A 12,562-nucleotide genomic window follows, 5' to 3' on the forward strand; every position below is an offset into this window, starting at 1 on the left:
GCCCGGGGGCTCGGACGGGCCCGGGAGCCGCTGGTCGCCAATCACCGTGCGGTGGAGAGGCGGGCGCTCGGCTCGGCGCGCCGGGGGAGCCAGCTGGCGCTGCTTTCCCCGGGAGCCTCAGACGCTCACACAGACAGACAGACGCACAGACTGGCGGGCAAGCGGGCGGGCAGGCACGGACAGAGTCCGCCGGCCGCCTGCGCTCGGAGGCGCGCGCCAGCCCGGGCCGGGGGAGCCCCCGTGCCCCCCGGGAGCCGCAGGCAGGCAGCTCCGCGGGCCGGCGCCGGCAGAAGGGAGGGCGCGCGGGCGGCCGGAGGAGGGGAGGCCCCGGCGCGCGCGGCCCGCGATGTGAGCGGCGGCGGCTCCCACCTGGCGCCGCACCTGGGGCGCCGCGCTCCGGGCCGGCGGGGAGAATGCGCGCGGCCAGTGCGCTCCGCCCGCCGCGTCCGGCCGCCCGCAGCCGCCGCGCCCGCACCTGACCATGGAGTGCGCCCTCCTGCTCGCGTGCGCCCTCCCCGCCGCCCGCTCGGGCCCGCCGTGGGGTCCGGCGGGTCTGGGGCGCGTGGCCAAGGCAGGTGCCCGCCGCGGGGCGCGCCGACAGCGGGGGGGCAGGGGGCGCCCGGCGCAAGCCCCGCCGCGCCTCCTCACGCGCGGTGTCCCCTTTTCTCTTGCAGGCGCTCCAGCTGTGCTGCCTCTGTTGTGCGTCGGTCGCCGCAGCCTTAGCCAGTGACAGCAGCAGCGGCGGCGGCGGCGGCGGATTAAACGTTGGTTCGTATTTGCTCCCACCCCTAGAAGGACCTTTCCAGTCGCTTGCCCCTTCTTTCCCCCCGAAGAGAGAGAAAAGTAGAAAGGCGCCTGCCACCGCCCTCCTCTCCAACCTGGCAGGTGTGCGCGCGTCCTGGAAGGGGCTCCTGTTTGGGGGCGGGGGGTGGTGGGGATGTGGCCAGGACTCTGAACTTATCAAAAGAATCAGTGCCTCAAGCTGTAAGTCCCATAAATGAGAAAACAGTACTTTCCTTCGTTCACAGATGGCTTGTTTAAAAAAAAAAAAAAAATCCTTACTATGGTGAGAAATTAGGAAGTGGACGAGATGGTTGATATCAAAAGGCACCTTCCTCATTCCCTTCCTCTTTTGGGAAAGCCTGCAGGAGCTACTTTTTGGTGGAAGATGAAAAAACTGTGAGCCCTCCCCTCCCCCCTCTTGCCTCCTCACTTTTCTGCCCGTTTGTGTTCCTGATCTTCCTTTGCTTTTCTGCTTCCCCTGCCCTTGTGTCACGAGTTCCCAAAAACTGTTTTGAGAGAGAGGAGAGCAGGTAGCTTGAGATCTCTGGGGCCTTTATCTCTTCTGAGGCTCCCAACTGCGGGGTCCCAGAACACCGTCCTGGTCTGTCATTTATTAACTTCTTGTTGGCACCCACCAGCTACAGGAGAAGAGCCGATCCAGGTGTCTAGCAAGACCTTGATGTCCAACCCAGATTCTAGAATTTTTAGCCTTTGCAGGGTTATCTGCCGCTGCAGTAGGAGAGAGCAAGGCATACTGGGGAGACGGGCCTGGCAGAGTCATGGAGTAAAGGCTGGGGAGATGTGGGTGAGTGAGGGGACAGGAGAGAGCCAGGAATGAACTCTTGAGAAATTCACTTTTTGTCCACCCAGAGGGGCTGACTGCATTTTCTAAAACAACCCCTCATTGTTCCATGTATAGTTTCTGGACCGCATCTTTACTTAGTCCCGGAGCTGACCGATTAGATCACTCCCTGCAAGAGGCTCTGACTGCCTCTCTCTGTCCCCCTCTGAGTATTACCATCCACCTGCTCATTCTCCCCTTGGAAACAAACTTGTAGCTGTGTCTTGGGCAGGGGTCTTTGTGGGCTGAGTGCGTGGAAGGCTGGCTGGAGAAGGCTACCCCATGGCCTCCTATGTAGAAGCAGGCAGAGTTTTGGGTGGGTTTGGGCAAGGAGGTAAGAAACAACTTCTTGTACAGTCTAGAGCACGTGCAGGCGGGGTTTTCACGCTTAGCTTTTAGTATGGTGGAGGAAGGAGGTGGTTTTTTGCTAAGAAAAAGTTGGATTTAATCAAGAGTCGCCTACCTGTAAAGCAACGTAGCAGATTTTTGAAAGAGAAATTGTCTATGGCGTGCTTAGTGTTTTTTTTTCTTTTTTAAGGTAAAAAGAGGAGAAAAAGTTTTCCAGTTGTTTTTAAAGACGTGTGTCAGTTAGATAGTATTTCTAGTTAAAGGACTCAAGGAGAAAATGGGAGAGGCAAGATATAAAGTCCATTGTGAGAATGGGAATTGTTCAAGCAATAAGGGTCACACATGGTTCATACAGAAAAAAACAGCTGAAGTTATGATCCTGTTGGGATCCCCCCCCCCCCGCAAACGTAGGCTCAATTAGAATATCCCACCTCAATTTCTGTTAGCTACAGGGCTTCTGTTCATTCCTGAGCTTTTCTTATTTGGTTGTTGACTATTTTGGGAAAAGGGAAATTCCTCTTTCTTTTCTTCCTCCAGTAACCAAGGACCCAAGTGACTCAAACATGCCTCTTAGTTATTTGGAATCTTTCTAAACACTTTCCAAATTAGTTTCCCATTCTGTGCCTAGAAAGTGGAAACGCAGAGTGTGTCTGAACACTCAGAAGGCATGCTCCAAATCATTTTGTGATGATACTTCTCAGTTTCCACGTTTTGCGATAGAAAACAGTGTGCGTGCTTCAATTTTCCAGCAGCAAATAGTGTTTTTTTTTTAAGCTCCTCCCCTTTCGAACAAGCAGCAATTAGTGCCGTTCTTGAGAGCAAGGGGGAAAGTATTTTGAAACCTGCCTTTCCAGGTGTCCCCTGACTGACACTCCCCCACCAACATGTCTGAGCAATCTTAAACATCAGACACTATAGGAAAGTTCTGACAATTTTGAGGCATTTTTATGCATCCACTGTATTTTATGCCTACAGCGAAATGGGATTGTCCCTGTAAAAGCTCGGAGTGAAATGTTCAGAGCTGTACAGGTGCTGGGGTTTTATTATCACATGTAGTTAATATCGGAAATATGAAGCTGCTGGTAGGTGCTCGTTATCTGAGATGGTTTCAAGTTACTCAGCACTGTCAGTTACCATTTGAAATTTAAACTCAGCCTCCCCAAATGCTCCCAATTCAGTTTAAACACGAAGATGTTAATCTCCTCGGGGGAAAAAAAAAGTTCTTTTCTCTTCTTTTGTGGTCTTACACTTATTTTCTCCCCTCCCCCCGCAAAATCACTTTTTATGTATGGATGGCTCTGACTCATGTACTCACTCCATCTGTCTCCGTGCAGACCATGAGAGAGAGTTGTGGCATTTTCCGCCAGCATTCTTGACATTCACGAAGCCGTGCTTGACTTTTCATTTCTGTAGGAATTACCATCACAGAGCTCATTTGCACAGGCCACAGAGCTCCCGTCATCCTGAGCCTCTCTGAATTGTCGTGGATCTAGGTGCATGGCGATGGGAACAAAGCCACCTTTGAGCTGCGTGTTTGCTCTCTGCCAGCCTGTGGCAGGGGGACCCTTTGGGGCTGTGGGTTCTGGGTGCTGACAGCGAAACCTTTCCCATTGCAGATTACGTCTTTGTCACGCCGGTAGAAGTGGACTCGGGCGGGTCACATATTTCACACGACATTTTGCACAACGGCAGGAGAAAGCGATCGGCGCAGAGTGCCAGCAGCTCCCTGCATTACCGATTTTCAGCATTTGGACAGGAACTACATTTAGAGCTTAAGCCCTCGGCGATTTTGAGCAGTCACTTTATCGTCCAGGTACTTGGAAAAGACGGTGCTTCCGAGACGCGGGAACCCGCAGTGCGGCGATGTTTCTATCAGGGATTTATCAGAAATGACAGCTCCTCTTCCGTCGCTGTGTCTACGTGTGCCGGCTTGGTAAGTACCCCACGCTCGAGGGCGACTCCCTCGTTCGTGGGTTTTGTGTAACTTGAATGAACAGATGTCTGCAATATTAAGCGTTCTTCCAGCCAACTCGACACATTCACACTGTCAGCTTTGATACTTATAATATTCTCAATTGAATTAATCTAATCTGCTCCCAGAAAAAGAAAATAGAATAGAACTTTAATTACCATTTAGAACATTCTTTTGATGTTTAATGGTCTGGGCCTCTTTATTCTCCATGTTTGAGACGCTCCCCAAGGAAATTAACTTGATGGATGCCATTCGCTTTGTAAAAGTCTTGGGAGACCCAGGCATTATATAAATCTAACAAGCTGATTGCCTCTACGTTGCTTTGAAATTGGAAAACTGTATTTCAATGCAAAATTGTGTTCGGTCACCCCATGAAGCCCAACCTTCACCGTGGAAGGGAAGCCTTTTGTTTTCTTTTAACTAATCTGTTTGTGTCCTGCGCACATAAGGCATCCTTTTAGAATGTGATGTGGTGTGCTTGAGGGCTGGCGGGCTTGAGCGTGGCATCCGGGGTGCAGGGCACTTTAAGCGTTCTTTCCTCTCTGTGGAATCCTCAACAGTGGAGCTCCAGGCCAAGGGTATTGGTGTAAAGGATGCTTGTCTCAGGGTTCAGTGAAATCTGTGAGGCTGTAAACGGGGTTCCGGGTTCATTGCAATTGACGAGTGTCTTGAACAGACGTCAGGGTGTCTGTCTGTTGGGACCCCCCGTGGTCATGCTCCTGGCACGGCCGGAAGAAGGAAAGTGTGAGAAAGCCCATTTGAGGATGTAGTTGGTAATGGACTTGGTGCATCAGGACACAGACCAAGAGGGGCTGGTGTAGGTTCCTGTGAATGAAAACTCCCACGTCCTTCACTAGTCAAGACTTTATTATTTAACTTCTTTTTCACATCATGGCCTGAAATTTAGCTAACACCTTTTGTCACAGAGTTCTGATGGTCTTTGGTGTAATCTTTGAATTATAGGGCAAAGCAAAGATTTAAGAAGTCTCAACGAAGCTTGATCCATTTAGACGATCAGTATGACTCATTGATGACCTATATGTTCTGACATGGTTACACACACACACGTGAATCCTGGGAGTTTTGTTTGACTCGGTTGTGGTTGTCATGAGTCTCCTGCTTGTTTCTGGGTGTTCTACCATTTCTCCCGCTCTCCTGTCTGTTCCAGGACCCTAGCACCTTCAGGAGGTTGGGCATCTCACCACAGTGGCTTGGACTAGCCCAGTCCACGTAACACACTGGTTGAGAGCAGTCTGTTCTGGGCCATTGCATCCCAGCACTCACTAGTAGAACCTTGGGCAAGTTATGAACCTCTGTGTGTCTTAGCATCTTCATCTCTAAAATGGGAATAATAAGGGGGTTTACATCACAGCGTTGTGGGGAATAAGTGACTTCTTCCAGGGAAAATGCTTCCAGGGAAAACAGCAGCTCCTGGCAGGGAATAATCGCCCTGTCGCTGTTCTAGTTCCAGCAAAACTTAGCCACTTGATGTTGATTTCTCTTGGGATTCCACTCTCTGCCAATGAGGACTTGCCTCATATTAATAGATGTCAGGTGATTTCTCCTAAAGAGGAGATTCATACGGAGCAAATGATCCCAGAACACCTAGGAATGAGGCAAATTACAATTTTCCATCGTGATGTAAAAATTGTGATGGTGTCTAAGAAGTAACTGACAGCCACTTCTGCCTGTGTATAAGGCCGACGTGAATTAGAATCATGAAATTCCAATCCTGTCCCCACTGCTCAACAGACCAGACACATGTACTTCATTAAATAACTTCTCTAGGTCTCAGTTTTCTCTCCTGAATTACGTAGAATAATTTCTCAGACTCCTGCCATCTCTAGGCATCTGACTCTGATGATCCGATTTGTTGACCCTGGCCAGACCGGCTTGCTGTGGGGCAGGGCAAGAATCAAGCTTCTCCCCACTGCATTACCCACGTCTCCATGACCCTGCCAAGCAAGGGTGAGACACAAAGCCATAGACCCATGCTCGATAAGAAGAAAACAACAAGAAAAAAACAAAAGAATAGAAGTCCAACTGAGAAACTGGTCACCACTCGGAATTAAGTTTTATAACCTTGTGTTGAGGTGTAAGGTATATACAGAAAAGTGTAAAACGTATATACAGAAAAATACAAAAATCAAAGTTCGCACCTATGTAACCACCAACGAGATGAAATAAGACCTTCATTACCAATGCCCCCGCGAGACCCCACTGTGTCCCCTTCCCAGTCACTTCCCCCCTGCCAGGAGGTAACCACTATCCTAACTACTAACTGAGCGTAATTTTGCCTCTTTGAATATTTTACGTAAGTAAAATTATACAGTATTCCTCTAAAGGACTATTTCACGTGTTGCCATGTATTGTTGGTAGGCATTTAAGTTGTTTTTGGTGTGGGTGCTTCTGGAGTACTGCTGAGCATTTTTGTATATGCCTCTTGGTGAGCATATGGACATTCTGTTGGAAGTCTGCCTAACAGTGAGCTGTTGGGCCTAGCTGTACTAATTTGCCCTGCGATCAGAGCGTGTGGGAGTTCCAGTTGCTTCACTGCCTCACCAACACTTAACCATTGTCTGTGTTTTCCATTATAGCTGCTGAAACGACGGGTGTGAAGTGGTACCACGTTATATGGGTTTAGTTTGTGTTGTCTTAATGGTTGCTGAAGTTGAGCCATTTCTTACACTTCTCAGCCATTTGTGTATTCTCTTTCATGATCTTTCTGTATCACACGGACATAGAGTATAAATGTTTCCAGCCTACATTATGGTTTTATTTTCCTTTTCTCTGTAAATGGATACAAGAGTTCTGAGCAAAAATACTGCTTTGCTGACTTAAAATCTCTGTTGTCGTGGCTCTGAATCTCTAACAACACGTTGATCTGCTTGTGAAACACTATCAGATAGCAGCAGTGAACACCCTGAGATCAGCTGAGCTCAGGGAGGGGACACTTGACTAGGAACATTGGGAGATGGTGATAGAGAGAAAGAATCATGGCAGGAGCAAGAATGTTTTCATCCTTCCCACCACCTAGAACACTTTGGCCCTGCTTCTTTGGCCAAACAAGGGGTTCATATCTTCGCTAAAGTTAATTAGCAATTACTATCACGTATTCAGAACATTGAATGATTGAAGAGTTCAGGAGAGCGACAAACCTCTAGATGCTTTTTGGAGAGACTCCTCGGAGTTAACATGTTAAAGGAGACAAGCAATTCTTCTTATATTGACCCAGAAGCTGACATGATATGATGGAGACTGAGAAGTAGAGGCTCTTCTGCTGGAAGTGTCTACACCAGGAGTCTTCCTGCCGTGGAGCTGGGCGTCTGGCATCTGAATGCCTGTAGGGGTTACAGCAACCTCCTGGAGGGCATGCAGGTGTATCAGGCCAGTAGGTCAGCCTTCAAGAACAAAGTACCCGTGGGAGAACTAACAGTGATCTGGATTGCCAGGGAAGCCCCAGGAGAGAGTGGGAAAACAAAGGAGGGTCATAATAGTAAAATATATGTGTAGGTATAGGCCTGCCTACCTGTATACCTATGTATTCCAGTGAGGATTTCTCTGGCAGCGAATTTCCCTCGATAATTCAGAATTAAACTGTGCTCAAAATATTTTCTTAAAACGCCCTGCCCTCCCCACAACTGAAAGGGCTAACCTTATTCAGAAGTTGAGCAGGTAGTTATTTACTTAGAATAATAGACAAAACAGAAATTGCAAACTTCCCTGAGCGAATCCCGCCCACTGTGACTCCTGGGCAGGATAATTTTTTAAAAATTTCGAGTGCCTGTACTCGGGGGCTTGTGCGCTCCAGCTCACCACCGCCCCCTACAGCAGACTGTCTCGCACTCTGGGAAAAGGTGTCCAGGTTTGCAGCCTTTGGCTGCAGAATCTTGGGGTCACAGTTAAGCTAATCACCACCTGCCATGGACATCCCTTCTTCTGTATCTCGCCCCTCCTTCACCACCACAGTGAGGAGAAGGTCATTACCTCCAGGTTCATTGTTGGGATAGTCTTCTTGATGTCGAACCACCACCGACCTTCTCATGACTCTCCCCTGTATTTCTTAGTCCTGTCTTTTGAGATGATTGAACAAATTTGTGTCTGTCTTTCCATATCCTGGGAGATCCAAAAGGCCTTTCTGCCCAAAAACGTTTCACCCTAGAGCTCCTTTTCATTACGACTGTGTTTTCAGAGTGCCTTCGATCAGCTGCCTTGACTTTGCCTGAGGTGTTGAAAATGTGAATTTCTTTACCCACAACAGAAGGTCAAAGAGGCTAAGCTCAGGAATGCGTGTTTTCAATTCTCCAAATGACTCCTAATGCATATGAACATTAGAGAACCATTGGATCAAGACAATGAACATATAGGCAGATTTTTTTAATGATTGCTTTTGGGGAAAAAAAAAAAAGCTGTTGGTTTGAGACACTGATCCCATTTCTGAAACTTAATGGAAATGTCCTATTTTAAGAGCTGACTAAAAGGACACGCTGAATGATTATTTTATTCAACAACTATTGATGAGCTTCTGTTCAGGGCACGGTGGGTAGAGTCGTAAACAAGTTGGATATATTCTAGTTTGTAGAAGAAGTTCATGGAGTAGGGTTTTTAAAAATGGGGGAAGCATAGTCAAATTAGTGCTAACTCCACATCTCCGAGCTTTACCGGTGCATATTAGCATATTAGCAACTTAGAAATGCCCTACTTTAAAGACCTTTGTTTACACCTAGCACCTTCCTAACTTATTTGGTCACAGAACCTTTTTTTTCTCCCCAAGGAATATCTCTTCATAGGCTAGTAGTGACAAGAAAATCAAAGTGATGCTTCCCCTCCCCCCAACCCAAAATAAGATAGATCACGTATTGATTTCTAACTGGTGCGAGATGCTCCAGGGAGAAAAGGATCTCATGACCATGTAACTGGTTTCATTGCCAGATACTCCCACAGAGTAAGGGAAACCTTAGGTTTAAATGCAATTAGATAAGGTCTTCCCTGTGATACATTTCACACCTCTTACTATGCTAATACGCACGTTGAAGCTCCGGGAGGCGGGACTGTAATAGTGATTGGGCTGCTCCTCCCTTCTTCAAGGCACTTCCATCAGCCATTTGTCCAGGTTTCTGCATTCACCAGGAAAGAGCAACTTATACATCTTGAGATGCATCGTACTTTATTGGTACCCGATAGACCTCATTACCAGGGCAATGCACCTCTTGCTTAACAAACCCTTAACACCAGACTCCATCCACCGTGTGAAGAGCTAAAGACCAGGCATCCCGAAACGTCCCCCATCTTGCTTTCCTGCCCAGATCTGTACTAACGGTACTTGGTACTTTACCGTCGATACATAACCTCCGCCAACACCCAGGCGGCAAGAGTGGAGGCATGGTCTGTTGGTGTCTTTAGTCGTCTCTGATCAGGGGCCTCAGAGACGCAGCAGGGGCTCCCTGGAAAGTGAGCCATGATCAAGTCTGCAGGAGATCCCTCCAGCCTCCATTCCTGACACACCGCCTGATTTTGCCTTTTAGTTTTTCTTTCGTTTCTCTTCTCTTTGTCCCCAACAATGAAACCGTAAGTGGTGTTTCTCCTGCATGGCTGGCTGCCCCAGTGTCCTCGTGTCTTTCTCACCGGTGGCCCTTTTAGATGGCGACTGCAGGGACCCATCCTCCGGAGAGCCTGGGTCCCTGCAAGGAGCTTTGGAAGCAGTTGGGTTTCAATAGGCGAGAGGGACGCTTTGATCTCCTCTTTTCAGAAGTATTTTATGACTCACAAGTCTCGGCCATTGAGGTGTCTGGTGCTGGTCACTGCCTGCCCAGCGGTCTTTAGAAAGCTGGTTTCCATTCATAAAAGGGTTGAAGTTAAATGACCTTAGTCCAGACAGGCCGAAAGAGACCAGGCTCTCCTGCTTTGTGAGGCCTTGTTAGCTAGGCGGGGGTTTGCTGAATTACATACACTCCCTTGGGACTTGAGAGGAACATGTGAAATGAAGGGTTAGACTGGGCTGTATTAATAAGTTTTTTGGGTACAGGCTCTCCCAAATCAGAGATGTTTTCTTAGGTTCCTGATTCATCAAGGGTAAAAAGTGGTGTTTTTGTTTTGTTTTGTTTTTGGCTACTCTTCAGAGGTGATTTACGAAGACAATTATTTGCTGTTAGCAGCACTTTTAGCAAAATGCTGGCCAATCTCTTTTTTGAACACCTAGCTGAGGTTCTTGCCAGAGAGCAGGATCCCAAGGCTGATTTGGTGGGTGCTTCCGCAGGAGGGCGAAGTGCTGACCCTTCCCCCATGCTCTCTGCCTGTTAGAGGGTGGCCCTGCAGGAGCGCGCCCCCAAGCTCCAGAATTGTGAGTGCCACGCTCTCTGCCTTGCTCCACACCTGTTTTCTCATCTGTAACACAGACAGTACCTCTTTCCTTCTCTCTCTCTTTCTCTGGAGCCTGTGGCGACTCACGAGGAGGGCTGAGCCTGATATGCACTGGGTGCTCGGTCCTTGGTTACTCTTGACTTTGGACTAGGAGGGGGTCTGGGAAGGAAATGGCTGTCGTTCTGGAACCTCCTCAAGGAAGAGGGCTCCTGGTGGTGGTAACGTCCTGCAGAGGCTGTCTGGAGATTTTGTCAGGGGAGGTCACCCCAACGTTATCTACCATGAAGGAAGGAAACGAGAGAAAGCTAAAGAATCAGAGGGAGGATCAACAGATCCATAAAGGTTGGGCTCGGGGCACATAGGTTATAGGAGTGCGGTGTGCTGGCTTCGAGCTCAGACTTAGAGAAGTCCCGGCTCTGGCCTCTGCTCACCACACAGCTCAGGTCAAATTCCTGATCGTCTCTGTGCTTAATTCCTTCATTGGTAAGATGAGGATAACAGGGTTTATGGATGCTGAATTGGAATAAAAATGCTCTATGTGCAGTGCTTGCAACAGCGCCTAGCCCATAGTCAAAAGGTTAGTAGTGGTAACGAGAGAGGCATAATCATCATGTTTGCTAACCTCCTTCCATAAAGGAGTTTCCAAAGCTGGCTAATGCCCATGCTCCTTACCACCCACAGGCGGGAAAGCTTTCGCCAAGATAATAATAATAGTTTCTATTTATTGAGCACTTCCTGAGTTATTAAAACTGGAGCCCTGGAGAGGAGAATTCAGCTAAGACACGGGCTGGGGCCTTCATAACATTTAACTGCCTATGAGCATATGGGTATTCAAGGTCTTAAGTGGCCTTTATACCTCCACACGTTTCCAGAAGACCTAGGCAGTTGGAAACAAACCCCCAGCCTCTGACATTCGGGCCCTCCCTCAGAGAATTCCGTGGGTCCTGGGTAGAGCCTAGGTGTCCATTTGAGGAAAGGAAAGGAAAAGCTTCACAGATGGTCTCAACCCAGCAGGCGCTGTTGACTGCATTAATGCCCTAAACGTATCCCCAAAGAATCTTTTCAGGGGAAGCAGGACCGCTAGACCCTCTTTGGGGCAGTCATTTCTGCTTTGCGGAATGCACCGCGACGCAGAAGTGTGACTGTCCGTGCTCTAACCCCATCCGCCGGTGTGTATGCTAATGGGGGGCAGCAGGGGGGGTGGTCCTGTGAATCAAAATGGATTGTTCTTGTTTGTGTGTCTTGGAAGTTTCCCTGGTAAGTAGAATAACTCCTTCTCAAACTAGGTGAAGCATAAAAAAAACTACATTTTTTGGCTCTGAAATAATTTGAATTCATTCTTCCCGCCTTCACCCCCCTTGCCTTGGGTTAGGATGGCTGGCTTTCAGCAAGGCTGGGTGTACGGTACCCAGGGATGTCATCACTGTTGTCTTTGTCTGACTCGGCTCTTTGACCTTGCTGGTCTTCGTTCTGCAAGCAGGACCTTCCACGCTCATGGAGAGGAGGCCAGCCTTGCCGTGGGCGCCTGGGGTCTCACGTGCCTTACTCAGCGGTGACGCCCCAGTTGTAACCTCTGTCCCATATGAGAGCAAGTGTCCGGAACTCTGGACTTTATTTGCTCTCTCTTCTCTCTCTAAGCCTCAGAGGGCCATGCCCATTTCATCTGCATATCCGAACAAGACCAAGTTAGGTCTTCACTTACGTATTGATATGGGAATTCATGCGTGGAAGGAAGTCAGGGATGGTGGACAGCAAGCCAGGGACTGCAGCTAATGCTTTGAAGTTCCTTTCGAAACCCGAGTTTATTACATCTAGGGGTGTGTGTGTGTGTGTGTGCACGCGTGTGCACATACATGTGTTCACATTTAAAATGTACATAAATTGTATTAGCCAACACTTTTCCTGAAGCATGTTTTTTGATGGGAAGGGAGAATGCATGAAAATAATGTATATCTTGGAGTTCCTTCTTTATCAGTACATGTACATCTGTCTTATTCTTTTAACTGCTGTGTATTTAATCATTCCCTTCTGGTTAATGGGTTTGCGTCCAGCTTTTTGCTGCAGCTGAAGGAAAACACATACATTGGTGGGTCTTCTTAGTTATATGTAATTCTGTATTCCATGAAAGAGACAGACACCAAGAGACCTGCTTTGTGGAAAAATGGAGGTGCCAAACCCATACTAGACATTAACTCTGGCCAGAAATTTTCCTGTTGAGAGTGACATTAGCCACCCAACGTCACTGGCTATCACCTTGG

General features: G+C 48.3%; 1 protein-coding gene across 1 annotated transcript in view; it reads left to right on the forward strand.

Moving 5' to 3' along the window:
- Positions 1-481: 481 nt before the first annotated feature.
- ADAMTS18 (ADAM metallopeptidase with thrombospondin type 1 motif 18) overlaps positions 482-12,562 on the forward strand; it is a 149,671-nt gene continuing 137,590 nt past the window's right edge. Inside the window, exons 1-3 of the mRNA XM_032853925.1 lie at positions 482-571; positions 675-768; positions 3,589-3,905. Of these exons, the coding sequence (XP_032709816.1) occupies positions 482-571; positions 675-768; positions 3,589-3,905 (501 nt within the window). The remainder of the gene's footprint in view (positions 572-674; positions 769-3,588; positions 3,906-12,562) is intronic.

The sequence above is a fragment of the Lontra canadensis genome, unplaced genomic scaffold, assembly GCF_010015895.1.
Source record: "Lontra canadensis isolate GAN:19392208 unplaced genomic scaffold, GSC_riverotter_1.0 scaffold8, whole genome shotgun sequence".
NCBI lineage: Eukaryota > Metazoa > Chordata > Mammalia > Carnivora > Mustelidae > Lontra > Lontra canadensis.